The sequence below is a fragment of the Hylaeus volcanicus genome, chromosome 5, assembly GCF_026283585.1.
Source record: "Hylaeus volcanicus isolate JK05 chromosome 5, UHH_iyHylVolc1.0_haploid, whole genome shotgun sequence".
In the NCBI taxonomy this organism is placed as follows: Eukaryota; Metazoa; Arthropoda; class Insecta; order Hymenoptera; family Colletidae; genus Hylaeus; species Hylaeus volcanicus.
In genome coordinates this window covers 11,930,362-11,948,096 of record NC_071980.1, presented here as the reverse complement: position 1 = coordinate 11,948,096, position 17,735 = coordinate 11,930,362, and the positions used below count along the sequence as shown (strand labels likewise).

The 17,735-nt window shown below is 37.5% G+C and overlaps 1 protein-coding gene across 2 annotated transcripts in view; it reads left to right on the top strand.

Annotated features, from left to right (window-relative positions):
* Positions 1-17,735, top strand: part of LOC128876339 (neprilysin-2) — a 41,938-nt gene that overhangs the window by 21,361 nt on the left and 2,842 nt on the right. The window contains exons 2-9 of one of the 2 annotated variants that reach the window (XM_054122609.1): positions 5,491-5,639; positions 9,674-9,811; positions 9,903-10,148; positions 10,733-10,944; positions 12,014-12,190; positions 13,920-14,414; positions 15,460-15,751; positions 16,527-16,777. In XM_054122609.1, coding sequence (XP_053978584.1) covers positions 5,491-5,639; positions 9,674-9,811; positions 9,903-10,148; positions 10,733-10,944; positions 12,014-12,190; positions 13,920-14,414; positions 15,460-15,751; positions 16,527-16,777 — 1,960 coding nt within the window. The remainder of the gene's footprint in view (positions 1-5,490; positions 5,640-9,673; positions 9,812-9,902; positions 10,149-10,732; positions 10,945-12,013; positions 12,191-13,919; positions 14,415-15,459; positions 15,752-16,526; positions 16,778-17,735) is intronic. The other variant, XM_054122610.1, reaches the window with a different exon arrangement.

Here is a 17,735-nt window from a genome sequence, read left to right as displayed (position 1 = left end):
CATAAATGAAATAAATTCTATGGGTGCTTATATGAGAGGTACAATTTCTAAACACGAATATATTTAAAAAATAATCAATCTTCATTTCATTCATAAATGAACCCTATAAGTACAATCAAGTTATTATATACAATAAACGTAGTTCAGTAGATAAGCAAACAAGTATACGATTGAAAAATAATAATTAAAAAATGCTGGATCGTCCGACTTCCCTAAATCAGACCTGAACTCTTTGTTTCGAGCAAACACTGACGACTGATAATTACGTAGAGCCTATTCGGCCCCAAAAAAGGATCGCGAGCAAGTGTGTCAAGGGAGACGGTTAAATCCTAATCTTCCGAGGTGCATTAAATACTCATAAAACGAAGGTGGCGTATTTGAAAAGGTAGAAAAGTGTCTATTAGCCGCGTTCGTTCACGCTCGGACGCTGACGCGAGCCTAGATTTCGCTATCGAGAGGCAATCAGGTTCCACGTAACGGCGCTCTAAAAATGTATCGCGACCGGTTGCAACACATTCCCGCTCCACGGCAATTATTCGTCGAGAGTAAAAGGGTAAACCACGAGCTCCCTGCACTTGGCGCGGTAAAAACTGCCTTTATCAACTTTCCTCCCGGCTTGAGATTTTATCCGGCGCTTTCTTCGTTCATAAAAACTATCCTTGAAACGCACGAGTTGCGTTTAGATCGGTAGACCTGCTGGGCCGGTGATTACTTTCTGATCGCTTCGTGAATCGAACGAATACTCGATCGTATACTCGATCGTTAATCGCAGCTTTCGAATTAACCCTTCGAGTTCGTATCATTCTGATGTATTTATTTAGTCCGAATACTTAGATTCGGTCATTTTCGTGTTAGGGTCAAATGTATATCAAAGATTAGATATACAGATTGTCCAAAGAATGTTGGAGGTTCTTGAAAGGGATGGTTCGGGGGATGATTTGAAACAACGTTTTCGCTAAGGAAAAAGTTGTTTCCGTACCGTTTTTCTATTTAAATTCTGTTCGTTTCTCTTTCAAAATTTCACTGTATAAAATTACGTATAAAAGTGTCTTTAAAAAAAAACTCTAAATCAAAGGCTTATAGCCAGATTAGAATGGACGATTTATTCTAACGCAAATGATGTTCATTTCTTCTTCTTCTTTTTTTTTTTTTTAACATGTATTTCTGTCAATTTCAATTGTAATCTGGCCAACAGCAACCGGATACATTCACTGGGACATAAGTGTATCATTAGAGTTGAAAGAGAAAAAGTTGTTTCCAATCACCTTCCGAATCACCCCTTTCAAGGACCTCCAACATTTTTCGGACACCCTGTATATAAGAATAATATTATATGTATGTATTATATATAGACTGCGGATTTTTATGCATTTACAGAAAATCTGAACGTTGCAAGAAACTATAGAATGGACTCAATAGCCAACAATATAAAAAATATTGAAAGTTAAGTTCGTATTATAATACTTGCAGAGTAAAATAAATTTGTATTTAAGTTCACATTTCGTAGGTACGTTTACAAAGATTTTATTTTGCGTGAAGATCCGCAGTCTAATTATATTAGGTCTACCGGAAAGTTCCGTCCATTTTTAGGATAAAACAAAATAATAAATTTGTCATACCTTGAATAAATTTAAATGAATGATATAATTTTTATCATTATTCATAATATCTTGATAGCGCGATTGCAATTTGTATATCATTTTTAGTGAATATGCGCATACTTGTTGAAACTTGTTGCAACCGGAACCGATAGAACTTTCCGGTAGACATAATATGTATATAATATGTTTATCTATGACCATAGAATTTTATTACAGTAACGCACTTGGTGTTTCGATATAATAATTAATTACAAAAGAATCGATCGTCGATTTCATAGGGAGCATTGTGACAAGATGGACAATGGTGGATGTTTACCTTCCGAGGTGACAACAGACTCGACAGGAGCTCTCGAATCGATACACTATCGATTGTGCTTTTTCCGAGGAAAATTGTTCGTGTGTGAATAACGTCCAAACACGAGCAGGACGTTGTAGACATTTTCTTTTGTACCGTGTACCAGTGTACTAGAAGACTGATATGAAATTCTATATAATCATGGGTTCGAGGATATCAAATATCGAAGATAGAATGTCAATGATTGGATCAGGACCTCGTTCGATGCATTGCGTGGGCAAGTAGAAAGGGGATGGTCAGTTGGGAACGAACGAGGAAGATGGAAGAGGCCAGGAGTGATCATAGCGAAAATATATGTATTTTGTACGAGTATGGAACCTTTTTACTGGATTCGATATACCAATAATTACACGAGTTACTTTTGCAGAAAATCAAGCTACTTTTCCTGAAATTATCGAGATTCAACGTTATTGCTTCCTATACATTAACATACTAAACAAATTATTTAGTATCTTCTGAATGGGCCATGGATTTCTTGAAATTTTAATTTTTACCAAAGAGAGAGGTTGAGTTTACCGAAAAACCTCATTTTTCGGCTTTAAAAACAATCGTTTTTCCTTAATGAAAAGGCAAGATTTCATAGCAAAATAAAATTCCTTCATCCTCGAATCAAATAGAATGGTGAAAATATCAAATTAGTCACTAGATTTGTATTATTTATAGAACGAGTCGCTATTTTACTAAAAAACCTCGTTCTTTGCCCTTAAAAATGATCGTTTTTCCTTAATGAAGAGGCAAGGTTTCATAGCAAAATAAAATTCCTTCATCCTCGAATCAAATAGAATGGTGAAAATATCAAATTAGTCACTAGATTTTTATTATCTATAGAACGAGTCGCTATTTTACTAAAAAACCTCGTTCTTTGCCCTTAAAAATGATCGTTTTTCCTTAATGAAGAGGCAAGGTTTCACAGCAAAATAAAATTCCTTCATCCTCGAATCAAATAAAATCGTGAAAATAACAAATTACTCACTAGATTTGTATTATTTATGGAACGAGTCGCTATTTTACTAAAAAAAAACCTTGTTCTTTACCTTCCAAAGTAATCGTTTCCCTTTAATAAAAGAGCAAGAATCATCGAAGTCTTCAAAAAAAAAAAATTCCTTCATCCTCAAATAAAGGATGAAAAGTATAGAAAATATAACCTCAGAATCACATGAACTTGCAAAGGGTTAAAACTAAACCCAACTGAAAAGAAAAGTATCGAACTAGCATCCGAAAGAGAACAAGTAAAAATAAAAGTATAAATAAAGAATAAAGTTTGTCAAGGATTGGAAAAGTCTGCGTGAAAGTCGAATTGGAAACCATCGAACGAGGAAAACGCGAATTAGAAGAAAACGACAGTTTCGATCCACTGCCCGCGGCGATTAGTTTCTGCGAGACAAGATTGTACGATAATCACGTAATGACTGTGTAATCGTTCCCGTAGAGACTCGTGAGAAGATAATTTCTCATCGTCCGACACTTCATCTCTACAGTTACGTAAAAGAGGAGGAATGTCACTGGAATACTAGCATTCCATTCAAATCGATTTACGCCAGCATCGATGTTTCTCACGGCATTGACCTGGACCAAATTACGCAGATCGATAGAAATGCATCTCGATCGAGTCGAGGCTTAACTCTCCATTGCGTGAATTGTATTTCATTCTTCGCGAACTGTAATCAATATTTAGATATTGATACGTGTAATCTGTGAATACTTGAAGGGGAGGATACGTCGTTTTTCGTGTTTTTTTTTTTTTAACAAAGAAAAATTTGTTTAATTTTGTCTAAACTTGGTGAATATTTTAGGTATGCATCGAAGTACATTTGGTAACTTTCTCAATTCATTTCGCACAGAAATGTTTGAGACATCGCCACGTCATTCCCACGGAGTGAAAAGATATTGTTCAAAACGAGAAACGCTATATCTCAAAAACTTGTATGTGAAACTAATCGAAAAAATTACGAAATGCACTTCAAAGCATACCTAAAATACCCTCAAAGCTATGAAAATATTGCATAAAATTGTTGTCTGTAAAAAAGAATATTCCAAGAAACACCTCATACTAAGACAGCTAATACGGTTTCCCCCTTTAAGTGATAAACATATCTTGATTTATAAAAATTGTCTTCACTGAGTTGCATTATCTAACAGAAGGTTGAAGTGCCACCACTTTACCTTAATTAGCAAACAAATTGCTCTGTTTTCCTTGCTCGAGACCATGAAACCTCATAACCATTATTCGATTGGGAAAATCGAATTTCCATACAATGGAGCATCGAAGACAGAGACCTTCCGAGCCACGTCTCTCTTGCCGTAACTTTTGCAAAATTATTTCACGGTTCATTCACGACGGTAGTCAAGGATCTTCAGCGTCGTTAACGCGAAGCGTCGCCGAGTTCCATTAAAGCATGGGTACTTTAATCCTCGCTGTCGTTTCGCAGCGCGCAATAGGCAAGATCGATCTCCGAGGATCTTCTTACCGCTTCAGCAGCTCCTTCCAAGGTTAAAGGCAGGAAGAACGAAGCAAACCTTGTCCATAATCTCGCGGCCGCGATGTAGAACGACCCGTTAAAATTCAAACGCACGAACCGTGTCGTAAAAATTACATATTCGGTGTCATTTACTCGTCTCGTAAATTCGTCATGCATATTTTCCGAGCGGAGGAGAATCCATAGTTAACGCGTTCAACTAGGCGCATAATTTCGAACTTATTCCAGGGATCGACTATGTGCCACGAACGATTCACGCGGCTCCGAGAGAAATTTAACAATAGCGATAAGACTTTAAAGAAGTACTGCAGTTATTTGAAAGAGATGCAACGAATGTTTTACGACAGGATTATTTGGATAGGTCTGATTATCGAAGGATCGGTATTGAGAGAATTGAAGAGAATTGAAGTAAAATTGTTCTGAACTTCCTTTTTGTTTGATTCTATCTCATTTAATCTTGTTTTCTTTCATTCTATTTCATTTTGTTTGATTTTGTATGTTTCTTTCCCATTTTCTAATTAGATGGCTTGATTCTGAATTTGTAATTTTCTATATTAGTCCACTCACCCATGAAGTATCTTTATTTTTATAAGACATTTAATCATACAATTTTATTACTGAATAAAATGAATTATCGGTTTCGTATCTCCTTGCAGAAATCCAACATGGTAGAACAGGCGATCTTTATATTTTATCATTGTACATTACATTACGTCGTATCACATTATGAATATTAATATATGTATATATCTGTGACTATAGAATTTTATTACAGAATAAAAGTAATTAACAGTTCCGTATATTCCTGTAGAAATCCAACATGATGGAAGAGGCGATCCTTATAATTTATCATTGTACATTGCATTACATCGTATCACGTTATGAATATTATTATATGTATATATCTGTGACTATAGAATTTTATTACAGAATAAAATGAATTAACAGGTTTGTTTCCCCTTGCAAAAACCCGACATATGTATATATATTAATATTGTACATAGAATTCATCACAGAATGAATTGAATTGAATTGACAGTCTCATTTATTCTTGCAGAAATCCAACATGGTGGAAGAGGCGGTCGGCGTTGGAACGCGGACTAACCGTGATCGCGGTTTCCGGGGTCCTTTTGTGCATTGCGTTAGCTGTCGCACTAGGAGTTTTAGCAGCAAACACGGCGTCCTGCAACGCCTCGACGACGAACGGTAAGACCACCCAATGATCCTCTGCACGACTCGGCACAGTCCAATAAAAAGATCCGTGTCTGCCTGCACGAGCTATTTCACTCGAAAGCGTGCATGTACGAACGCGCGTCATCGATGTCTTTTTACTGTTGGGGAGCCAAGATCCTGAAACGCTTGTCCTGTGGGTCAGAACGCGAACTCCTACGTGACACACGCGACTAAACGCAACCTACAAACAGCGAGATTTATTGGCCGGTGTTCGGTAAACGTAAACAGTTACAACACTATAGTGGCACGACCGCTATATTGGATACATTGACATGGAAACGCATAAAAGCCGGAATTGAGGTACTTGAAGAGGTACCTAAAAATTTATACATATTAGTGATATTGTTATATAAGCTGAATATTACTTCTGGACACCAAAAATGATTGACTTTTTTTGTACCATTTAGTAGAAGTAAGTCTAGAAGTAAAGTTTAACCATTATATATAAATTGTATTATTTATAATATAATATATATTATATATATGGGGCATAAATGTATCGTTAGAGTTGAAAGAGGTAAAATTACCACTTCTGTTAGTACACTGATATATATATAGGAAGTTTTAGGTACTCTTCAAGTATTTCTGTTAGAAAAAATATCCATGAATGTGTATAAATTTGTATTACATGCAATTTATCGCGAATATAAATATTTCATGTAGAAACAAATATATACAAATGTATATAAAATAAATTGCATCAAATTAATACACATCCACGAATATATTTCTAAGAGATACATGCAAGAAGAAGGAAGATACCTGTGAAAATTCTTCTTGTTCCAAAATGTCAACAGAGAAGACACAATTGATTCTTCATGTACAATCGTCCGAACGATAATTTAATCCTCAGCTACGCGTACCCTTCCAACCGCGAGATTCCTCGTCGGGATTCCTCCTCGTTTCACAAGAATAAACAAATGGACGTAATAACCGGTTTCGCGACAATTAACCGCAAGTCTTCTCCGCGGAGCTCTTACGTATACCTTCGAGAGATGATTGTTCCTGTAATACTTGGCTGTTTACTTGTCTCTCGTATTTTACTTTTTCGCGAGTTTTTTCACCGACTACGCGCTGTTCGCGATCCTGCCGTGGACCAGTGCTGCTACCTTAACGGTTCCATAAACGGCACAGGAAACAGTAAAAAGAGGACGAATTTATGGTCGCTGACAGTGCATCAGATGAGCCATTTAACTTTAACTCTTTCAACCGTACCGTTTTCTATTTAAATTCTATTCGTTTCTCTTTCAAAATTTCACTGTATAAAATTACGTATAAAAGTGTTATTCCAGTCCAAATGATGTTCATTTTTTCTTCTCTTTTTTTAACATGTATTCCTGTCAGTTTCAATTGTAATCTGGCCAACAGCAACCAGATACATTCACTGGGACATAAATGTATCGTTAGAGTTGAAAGAGGTAAAATTACCACGTCTGTTAGTACACTGATAGTGCATCAGATGAGGCATTCAACTTCAGAACTTCCACCTCTATCAGTTTACTGAAAGTCTAGAAGACAGACAAATTTTTAGAAATAAGGGAAATTTAGGAAATTAGGGTCTGCTGAGACCTTCACTGCCAGGACTTGCTCGTTGAGAATTTTTATGTATTTTTAAGTATTACTCTTATATATGAACGCTCGTAACCAAATAAAGTTTTGGTTGTCGAAGTAATTCTATATAAGAATCCCTGTATCCCCTGTTACGCACTCTTCTCTATTATTTCCTCGATGACGTGTAACATAGTACGCTACGTCCGCCGGTGTATGTTTCTTTTTCCCACCGTTACTCCTGTTACAATAATCAGGAAGCAAACGAAACTAACGCGTTGGATCCGTTGCGCGTAATTCGACGTCAAGCACGGTGACGTCAATAATGAAAGGCGGGCCTGACGCATCGGAGTAAATCAGTATTGTTTTTAATATTACTCACCCGAGTCACGCTTTGTATGTCAGCGATAAGTATCGCTTGTTTGTTGGACAATATGCCGAACTTCGTTTCCCTTCATTTCATTTCATTTTGGACCATTCTGTTTCGTTTTACTTTGTGTAAAGTACTCTCGTTTCATTTTGTGTACTTTTATTTTATTTCATTTTGGACCATTCTGTTTCGTTTTGCTTTATCTCGTTTCATTTTGCGTACTTTTATTTTATTTCATTTTGGACCATTCTGTTTCGTTTTGCTTTATCTCGTTTCATTTTGTGTAATTGTAATTCATTTGAATTTGTTTTATTTTGTTTAATTTTGTTTCATTTGAATTCATTTTACACTTCTATACGTTTCTTTCCCATTTTCTAAATAGCTGACTCGATTCTGAATTTATAATTTTCTATAACAGCCCGGTCACTATTATCTTGATTTCCATAAAAAAGCTGAAGGTCCAAAACCAATCGACGATCGAAACGTCTCAAATACTAATAAATGATTAGACAGCTCGTTCGACTATATTCTTCGTTTGCATATTTTCATCGAGTATCGATCCCGGCCGCCATAAAGATTTATACAAGGGCTGAATCATAGAAGTATTTTTAGAGATTCTAAGAAAATAATCACGTCTCCGGAGCTAATAGTCGGTCGGTGGCGGACAAACGAAATGCTACTTCTTCTCTTCTGTTTTCTTTGCGAATGTTGCGCATTACCTGGAATCCACGACCAACAACGCTTACCGGATACATAAATTCGTACTTTTCTTATCAATCCCTTGATTCTTACCACGTCCTTTCCGAACAGGACGCATAAATTTTTTGTTTCCTAAAACGGCATCCGAGATTTCGCAGCAGGATACTAATCCCTTTCAAAAGAAAACACTTGCTTTCCATTTAGAAAACTTTCTCTTTTTCATTTCTTTCGCGGAATGCGCAACCCTAACGTACCAAAAGGTACCTTTCAGCCCTTTAAATAGAGACTCCAAGCGAGGTACCATCAGTCCCTAATTTAACTGCGTAAAGTGCGGGACGTCGTGATCTACAATTATTAAATAAATAATCGAAAAAAATTAAGACTTGGCGTAACTGTTGCGACACGCCGAACGAGATGTTTCTTCTTCTCTCCTGTTTTCTTTACGAACGAGCGCGGGAGCTCGATCGACGAGGAGGGTCTATAATAGATCGCTTCGGCGCGGAGTGGCTCATCTTTCACGACCGCGAATCGTAAATCAGGCAGACCACCTGCTGCAGCCCTCTTACGCTGGAAAAGCGGCTCGATGATGACTAATACGAGAGATGTAGCGGTAAATGTAATTCGTGCAATGGAACGATCATGCTTTTTTATGTTTGTTTGCTGTGAAACGTGTCATTTTGCGATTACAATTTGTATTTTTTATTCAAAGAGGAAGGAACGAACCGTTGTTTCGTTTCATTTTATTCCATTTATATTTCATTTGAATTTATTTTATTCGATTTCGATTCATGTGAATTCATTTGATTTCAGTTAAATTCAATTGAATTTTATTTTATTTTGTTTTGTTTTATTCTGTTACTTTTCATTTCATTTAAATTCAATTGAATTTTATTTTATTTTGTTTTGTTTTATTCTGTTACTTTTCATTTCATTTAAATTCATTTGAATTTTATTTTATTTTGATTTATTTTATTTATTTTTGTTTCTATTCCTTTCCATTTCATTTGAATCTTATTCTATTTCATATCATTTCATTTACACCGTCGCTCAGAAGTATGTGGACACTTCCTTAATAGAAATAAGTATCTAATAAAAGTTGCGAATCTATTAATATCAATGATCAATAATATGCGCGATGGTGTAAATCTATTTAAAATCCTTTCATTCCATTTCCGCTTAGAATTTCAATGGGTTTCGCGTGAACCAACCCAAGTTCATTCTTCTCGCGTGCCAACGGTACCCGAGTCGATCGTTTCACGGTTTCACCTCGTGGATGTTTCGCTTACCACCGCATCTCGAACGCAAGCAACTACTAACAATCATTAACAGCATCGTGTGTTGCTTTCTGTTTTGAATACGCACCTGCACCCGCGCCTGATCGCGAGAGTAGATCCTGTTAACACCGAGGGCTTGCCGTCGACGGCTGACGCTCTTAACGGATATCAGAACACAAAAGGCATTCAAATTGTAGACAGAGGGCCAAACTGCGAAGAAGACGTCTGCTACACGGAGGAGTGCGTTCACACGGGTTAGTAGAAACAAAAATTATCGTCTCAGATTCTCAGATGTGATCTAACATCGATAACCGACATTTATCCCGCGAAATGGCCATACTTCAGCATCCGGGATACTGAAGAACATGGACAACCACGTGGAGCCATGCGACGATTTCTACGATTTCGCTTGCGGCGGCTTCCTGAAGACCACCCACATCCCGGACGACAAAACCAGCGTGAACACGTTCACGGAGATCAGCGACAAGCTGCAGAATCAACTCAGGACCAGCATCGAGGAGAAGAGCGAGCCCAACGAGCCTAAACACTTCAGGCTCGCGAAGAATTTGTACAAGGCTTGCATGAACAAAAGTCAGTACTCAAGGAGCATTATTTGTCTACAATATGATGTCAAGAATTTATTAGAAACGTGATGATTGTGCGAGTTGAACCTTGTACATCTTTCAAGTTTCAGGAATATTTATTTTTAATTGTTTTTTTTTTTTTAATTGTATAACGTTTAGTTCAAGAATTGTAGAAATATTCATGCAACCTAAACAACTGACGAGGGAAATATTTCTCATAGTAGTTGTAAAATAGCAGCCTTTGTTTACAATATAATATCAAGAATGTATTAGAAACTCTAAAAATTGTGTGAGTTGAGCCTTAGAAATATTCATGCAACCTAAACAACTGACGAAGGAAATATTTCTCATAGTAGTTGTAAAATAGCAGCCTTTGTTTACAATATAATATCAAGAATGTATTAGAAACTCTAAAAATTGTGCGAGTTGAGCCTTGCACACCTCAAGTGTCAGAAATATTTACTTTTAATATTTTTTAATTGCACAACATTTGATACAACAATAGTAAAAATATTCGTGCAGCGTAGAAAACTAACGGAAGAAGTGTTTATATAGTTGCAACGTCTTCTAACGAATTCATACTGATTTCAGCGGTCATCGAGCAGCAAGGTTTGGATCCTCTACTGAAAATTTTGAGTAAACTAGGCGGTTGGCCGGTACTGGACGGCGACAACTGGAACGAGAACGACTTCAATTGGAAGGAATCGGTATACAAGTTCCGCAAGATGGGTTACTCGGTCGATTACTACATCGACTTCAGCATCGGCGTTGATTTGAAGAACAGCACGCAACGGATAATCGACGTATGTGATCTAACAAACAAAACAATGAGAATTTTCATGATCGTCAGATAATACACTGGGTTGTACGGAAAGTTCATGCCTATTTTTAAGAAAAATTCAAAGGCATATTTGAATTTTGATGTATATTTATTGAATTATGTATGTACCATTTTGTTCCACAACCTTTTCATCTGTTAAGGAATGTACACATGTTATTTGTTTTCAGCCATTCCGATATATTCAGACCTGTACCGCTTACTAAAAATCGGCATGGACTTTCCAGACAGCCCAATACTTTCTTTAAAAAAAAAAAATTTACAGACTTCGCGTACACGCAAGAGTTAGAGAGATTGAAAATCTAACTAACTAAACTAACTGATCGCGAACCGCCACCTGCTGTACCATACTGAATGATTTTCCGCGACAGGACATTCTTTTTCCCAGAAAAACTCATTCATTGCTTCGTGACGTACTAAAACCCAATTGTAACGGAACATTTTTTTTTTTTGTTACTACGGTAAAATCTTATACGCACAAATTTTTCCTCGCATCATTTTTCACCATATAACGTGACATGAATTTCGGCTGTTCGAAAATAAAAAGATTTTCAATCTTAAAAGGTTATTTTCATTTGAAAATGACGTTAAGTTAAATCGTCACTGGGTCTCTGACTACTAACATCGTTTCTACTGTAAAACTTGCGTTTCGGTGATAAATTCGTAAAGAAATACCAACGTGCAATTAATAGGGGCGTGCGGGATCCCGGTCGGGACGGGAATTCCTCCCGGGATCGGGATGGAATCCCGAGAATTTCAAAATCCCGAAACCATTCGAGATTCCCGAGAATTTCGAGATACCGTAAATGTTCGGGATTCCCGGGAATTTCGAAATCCCGTACATTCGGATTGCTGAAATTTTCAAGAATAACAACACTTTCGGAAATCCCAGATATTATTCTATATCCCGTACATTGTCGGGAATATCCCGAATCAACTCGGGATCCCGCATAAACTCGAGAATCCCGGATATTTTCGGGAATCCCGCACACCCCTAACAATTAATAATAATTGGAATTATATGAATTTTGCAGCTCGACCAAGCATCTCTTGGCCTCTCGCGCGAATATTTGTCGAAGGGCTTCGACGACAAGATCGTGCAAGCGTATTACAACTACATGGTCGATATCGCGGCGATTCTCGGAGCTGACAAAGCTAAAGCGAAAATGGAATTAAAAGAGTCCCTGGTATTCGAAATGGAACTTGCCAATGTAAGAATCACGTCTGAACCGTCTAATAGATCAACATTTTCTGTAATAAACTTCAGTTTTTGATTTATAAAATAATTTGTTAACAACATTAATTAGCTACTGTAATAGTTGGTCTTACGAACTTTCAGTAAAATTATTATTAACAGTTGAGTGATTTTAAGAAGTTTGAACATGGGTCTTGCTATTACAGTTTTAGTGTTGAAAACTTTCAAGTTAAGGGGCTTGAAACATCAAAAAATGAAAAACAAAAACCTTTTTTTTTAAATTACAATTGAAGCGGTGCTGGACAGTTCTGTGCATTCAGAATTTTATTTACCACTTCCAGTGGTCCAAATTAGATTCTGATTGCACAGAACTTTTAATTAAAACAAAAAAGAAAGTGATTTTGTTTTCATTCTTTGATGTTCTAAGCCTCTTACGATTGGGATTCTTAAGAGAGTGCACATAGTTGTTACAAGTTAAAGTAAAGTATCTTGTTCACAATTTAAATACATATTTTAATGAAAAACGAAGAGGAATTTTTCAGTATCAGTATGGAACTTAATGTATAAATTTTGGTGTTAATAAAAGAAAAAATGAACGAAGGAATTCTTTTTCGATGGAAAGTTGCTATTTTATTACCGAAAAACAATAACTTTGAAACTCGAAAAAATGGGGTTTTCGATAAAACTATTTTGTTAAAAATCAATATTTCGAAAAGTCATCGAGTTATCGCGATGAATCAAAAAAGAAAGACGTTCTCGTAACTTCTCGTGAACCTTGGTCATTTTGAAATATATCTCGACACAGGAATTTATACAGGGTGTCCCAGCCTAAGTGATACAGAGCTCTAACTCCAAAATTATAGGCCGAATGGAAAATTTCAAATATGGAAATTGCATGGTAAAATGGGCCTCATGTTTCAGCGAGAAGGAATTTTTGTTAACTTTGTTATTTAACGAAATATGATGATCAAGTTTCGTTTTTCAAATGGACTATATATTTTTTTTTTATACCATGCGATAGTACTTTTCAAAACGAATTCATTAAGCTTTAATGTATTTACCTGATTTTTATTAGTTTTCAGGTCAGAATGCTTCAAAGTTTGCTAATTTTTAAAGAAAAATCACGGGCGGTCCCATTGATGCAGTAAGCACCATGCGGTTCTTGAAATCGATACGGAGAAAAATAGGAAGAATCCCAATATTCTGGGCCTAGAATTCCGAGCGAGACCCTCCGTATCGATTTCAAGAACCGCCCGTGATTTTTCTTTGAAAATTAGCAAACTTTGAAGCGTCCTATCTTCAAAACTAATAAAAATCGGGTAAATACATTAAAGCTTAATGAATTCGTCTTGAAAAGTACTATCGCATGGTATAAAAAGAAATATGTAGTTCCATTTGAAAAACGAAACTTGACCATCATATCTCGTTAAATAACAAAGTTAACAAAAATTCCTTCTCGCTGAAGCATGGGGCCCATTTTACCATGCAATTTCCATATTTGAAATTATCCATTCGGCCGATAGTTTTGGAGTTAGAGCTCTGTATCACTTAGGCTGGGACACCCTGTATATTACTTTCAACGCTACTACTGAAAAATCCTCCTCAGTTTTTCATTAAAATATTATTCAAATTGAGAAAAAGAATTCTTGAACTTTGCTTACAACAGCTGCCGCGTACCCCTATAATAATTTTTAAAAAATGCCAATAATAATAGAACGCATTCAATATTCACACGAATTTCTCAGATTTCCTTGCCTAACGAGAAGCGTCGCAACGCCACTCTCCTCTACAACCCCATGACGGTGCGGGAATTGTCCAAGACGTATCCCAGCATACCTTGGAAGGAATACTTCAACACCATTCTGGCGCCGAGCGTCCAGGTCGACGACGACGAGGTCGTGATCATCAGCGTTCCCAGTTACATTTCGAGCTTGGAGAAGCTGTTGGCCACCACCCCTAAAAGGGTGCAGGCTAACTACGTGATGTGGCGTGCGGCTGCTTCGTCTGTGAGCTACCTAACCGAGGGCATTCGAAAAAGACAGCTACAGTATTCCACTGCTCTGAGCGGGAAAACGGAAAGGGAGCCCAGGTGGAAGGAATGCATCGACACGGTGTCCGGTAGCCTCTCCATCAGCGTCGGTGCCCTTTACGTCAGGAAGTACTTCAAGGAGGACGCCAAGAAGAACGCTGTGGAGATGGTGGCTGATATCAGAGAGGAATTTACGAAGATATTGAAAACGGTAGAAATTTATTCATGGTGTTTGAGGTCGGACAGAGAAAATAGATAAATTCAACTTATAACTACACTCGCCCTAAAAAAAATAGAGACACTTCTTCAAAACGTCATAACTGTGGGAGTTTTCAACCGATTTTCGTGAAACTTCGTCAGGAATGGTTTTGAAGTGTCCTCTGGGTGTGTGCAAAGTTCCATTGGCGAGGGTTGATGAGAAGGGGTTACTTCACCCCCTTAAAGGGGGGGGGGGGCGCGTCGAAAAACGTCACTTCTGAAGGTGCCAGGAGTAGTGGAAAGGGTTAAAAAAATTAAAAAAACCTTTACGGCGACTCTCTTTGATGCCCTCTACAAGATGCACCCCTTGAAATCCCTCTCGGACAAACCCACCCCCCAAAAACCCCCACCCCCGCTAAAATCCACAATTTTTGGACCACGGTCTCGATTTTGGACTCACTGCATTCTCTGGACTCCCCTGATCCAGAAAATGCCATCACACATACCGTGCATCCCATAGGCACCCCTTGGGGGGGGGGGGGGGGGTGGAACAGCTCTCAAATTTTCAACCCCCTTCGTAAGGGAGCACTTCCACACATCGGAGGGCGATGTTAATGCATAAATATGTTGATGCATATAGAAATATCTAGAGAAAAATTTATCTAGCAATATCAAAACTTCTTTCCATCTATCATTGTCTATCAAAGTCCGTTATCATTAGACTGCGGATCTTTATGCAAAATAAAATGTTCGCGATCGTGCCTACAAAAATTGAACCTAAATAGGAATTTATTTTATTTTCCAAACGTTATAACATAAACTTTATTATCAATCTTTTCTGTACTCTTGTATATTGTTTGGATTTTGTAGTTTCTTGCACATTCAAATTTCCTGTAAATGCATAAAGATCCGCAGTCTACTGATAACAATAATAGCGAGATAGAGATGAACTTCAAATAGGCCATACAGAAGTGTTTAGCTGTCCATTTCCGGTTCTTACACTAATTCTGGGACACCCTGTGTACACACTCCTAACAACATAATTTCCCATTCTTCAGGTCGACTGGATGGACGAAGACACGAGGAAGAGCGCCCTGAGCAAAGCTGCTTCCATGGCCAGCCACATCGCTTACCCAGACGAATTGCTGGACGACAATAAACTGGAAGATTTCTACAAAAACCTAGAACTAACGACCGACAATTACCTAGAAGGTATCCTGAACCTGACTCTCTTCGGAGTGGAATATTCCTTCAGCAAATTACGCAAACCCGTGAACAAGAGCGATTGGATCACCCACGGAAGACCGGCGATCGTCAACGCGTTTTACTCCTCCATTGAAAACAGTATTCGTGAGTATTTTATCGACACAAGCCGAGGGTGGCCTATTCGAGGGAAAATACTTTTTCAAGTACGAGGCTCGTTCAGAAAGTAAGTTTAACGATGTTAGCGCTGGTCTTGGTGAGAAGGTAGAACTACAAAATTTTAGGAACATGTTCTCTCATTTATTTTGTTCAGTTTCGTGTGTCGTAGACTCTGGTCGGTCGATTGTCGCGTGTTTTGTAACATTTAATAATGGCGATTCCGTTAAAATTTGCGTCCAAGTGTGAACCGCGTAGTATAATACGTTTCTTTACCGCTAAAAACTTCACAGCCACAGAAATTTATCGAGAATTATGTTCCGTTTACGGCGATAAATGCGTGAGCCTGCTGATGGTTACGCGTTGGCGAACAGCGTTCCTAAATGGCCGCGAAGAGTTGCACGATGAAGAGCGCGAAGGACGACCAGCGAACGCAAAGTGCACGAAAGTCATTACGCCTTGGGAATTCAAAAGCTTGTTACTCGTTACACGAAATGTATTGAAAGATGTGGCGATCACGTAGAAAAATAGAAAATTGTCTGAAAATTTAAAAAATGACCTTGTTTTTGTGTTTTGACCACTCTTTCACAGCGTAATTAGACCGTTAAACTTACTTTCTGAACGCCCCTCGTATAATCGACTTCACTAATTCTGGGACACTCCGTATTTAATTTTATTTCATTTTTCCACAGAATTCCCAGCAGGCATTCCGTATTTAATTCCGTATTTAGGACTCCGTATTTAATTTTATTTCATTTTTCCACAGAATTCCCAGCAGGCATTCTACAAGGAGCCTTCTTCAGCAACGATCGACCAAGGTACATGAACTACGGTGCTATTGGTTTCGTCATTGGCCACGAAATAACGCATGGCTTCGACGACCAGGGCCGACAATTCGATCAAAACGGAAACCTCGTCGACTGGTGGGCGCCCCAAACCAAGGAGAACTATCTGGAAAGGGCAGAATGTATTATTCATCAGTACGGGAATTACACCGTCGAAGATGTTGGCTTGAACGTAAGGAACATGTTTTGTTATTCATTTGGCTTGAACGCTTTTATGAAAAAAAATTATTATTTTCTTTGGTATATAATTACAGCAGTTGTATTAATTTTTCAGATTCCAAATCCGAGCGCGCGCGAAATTTTGATTTCTATTTTTGCTGACTGACAGGCGTTGTCCCACAAAATCGATGACTGACTATTTCGTTTATGTCTAATGTAACATTTAATACCACCACAAAAGTTTTGAAGTGTAGTGAACGAATTGCACAGTATTTATTTCTTTGTACATACATTGTGGCCGACTGACCAGCTCCGTACTCACATTTAGCTGACTGACTGTCATAACTTTCATTTATATGCAATATACTATTTGTATAACAATTTTCAGCCTTAGTAAATTCATTTAAGGCGTCTGGCCACCGTGAGCGCTCGCCAGATGGGTACTATTCTTAAAAATACATTAATTAAAAAATGAATTAAGTAATCGCAAAAATCCATTGCTATTCTTCAGATAATGTATCTAAAAGTAGTGTGCAGAAATTTAAAAAAAAACGGACCGCATGTTTACTTTCTTTTGGGATTATCTCGAAACTACATTTTTCGAAATGGTACAACGTAAATCTCGTAAACTATCGGTCCGATTGCTCTGAAATTTGTACACACTACTTTTAGATACATTATCTGAAGAGTAGCAATGGATTTTTGCGATTACTTGATTAGTTTTTTTTTTTTTTGTTTTTTATTGAAAATTTTTCTCGTGAAATTTCGGTGAAAAATGAAAAAAAAATTTCTTCGGCTCGCCATAATTTTCTTAATGATAAAAAAAAAATCCAATTGCTACTCTCTTGCGAGAAACTCCAGAAGCAATGTAATATTTTTTTTTTCTTTTTCACATGCAACCTAAAGAATATAATGATGGGACAGCCCACGCGCGTTTCGTGCCGAAGACCTTCACGAAAATTTTCGAACCG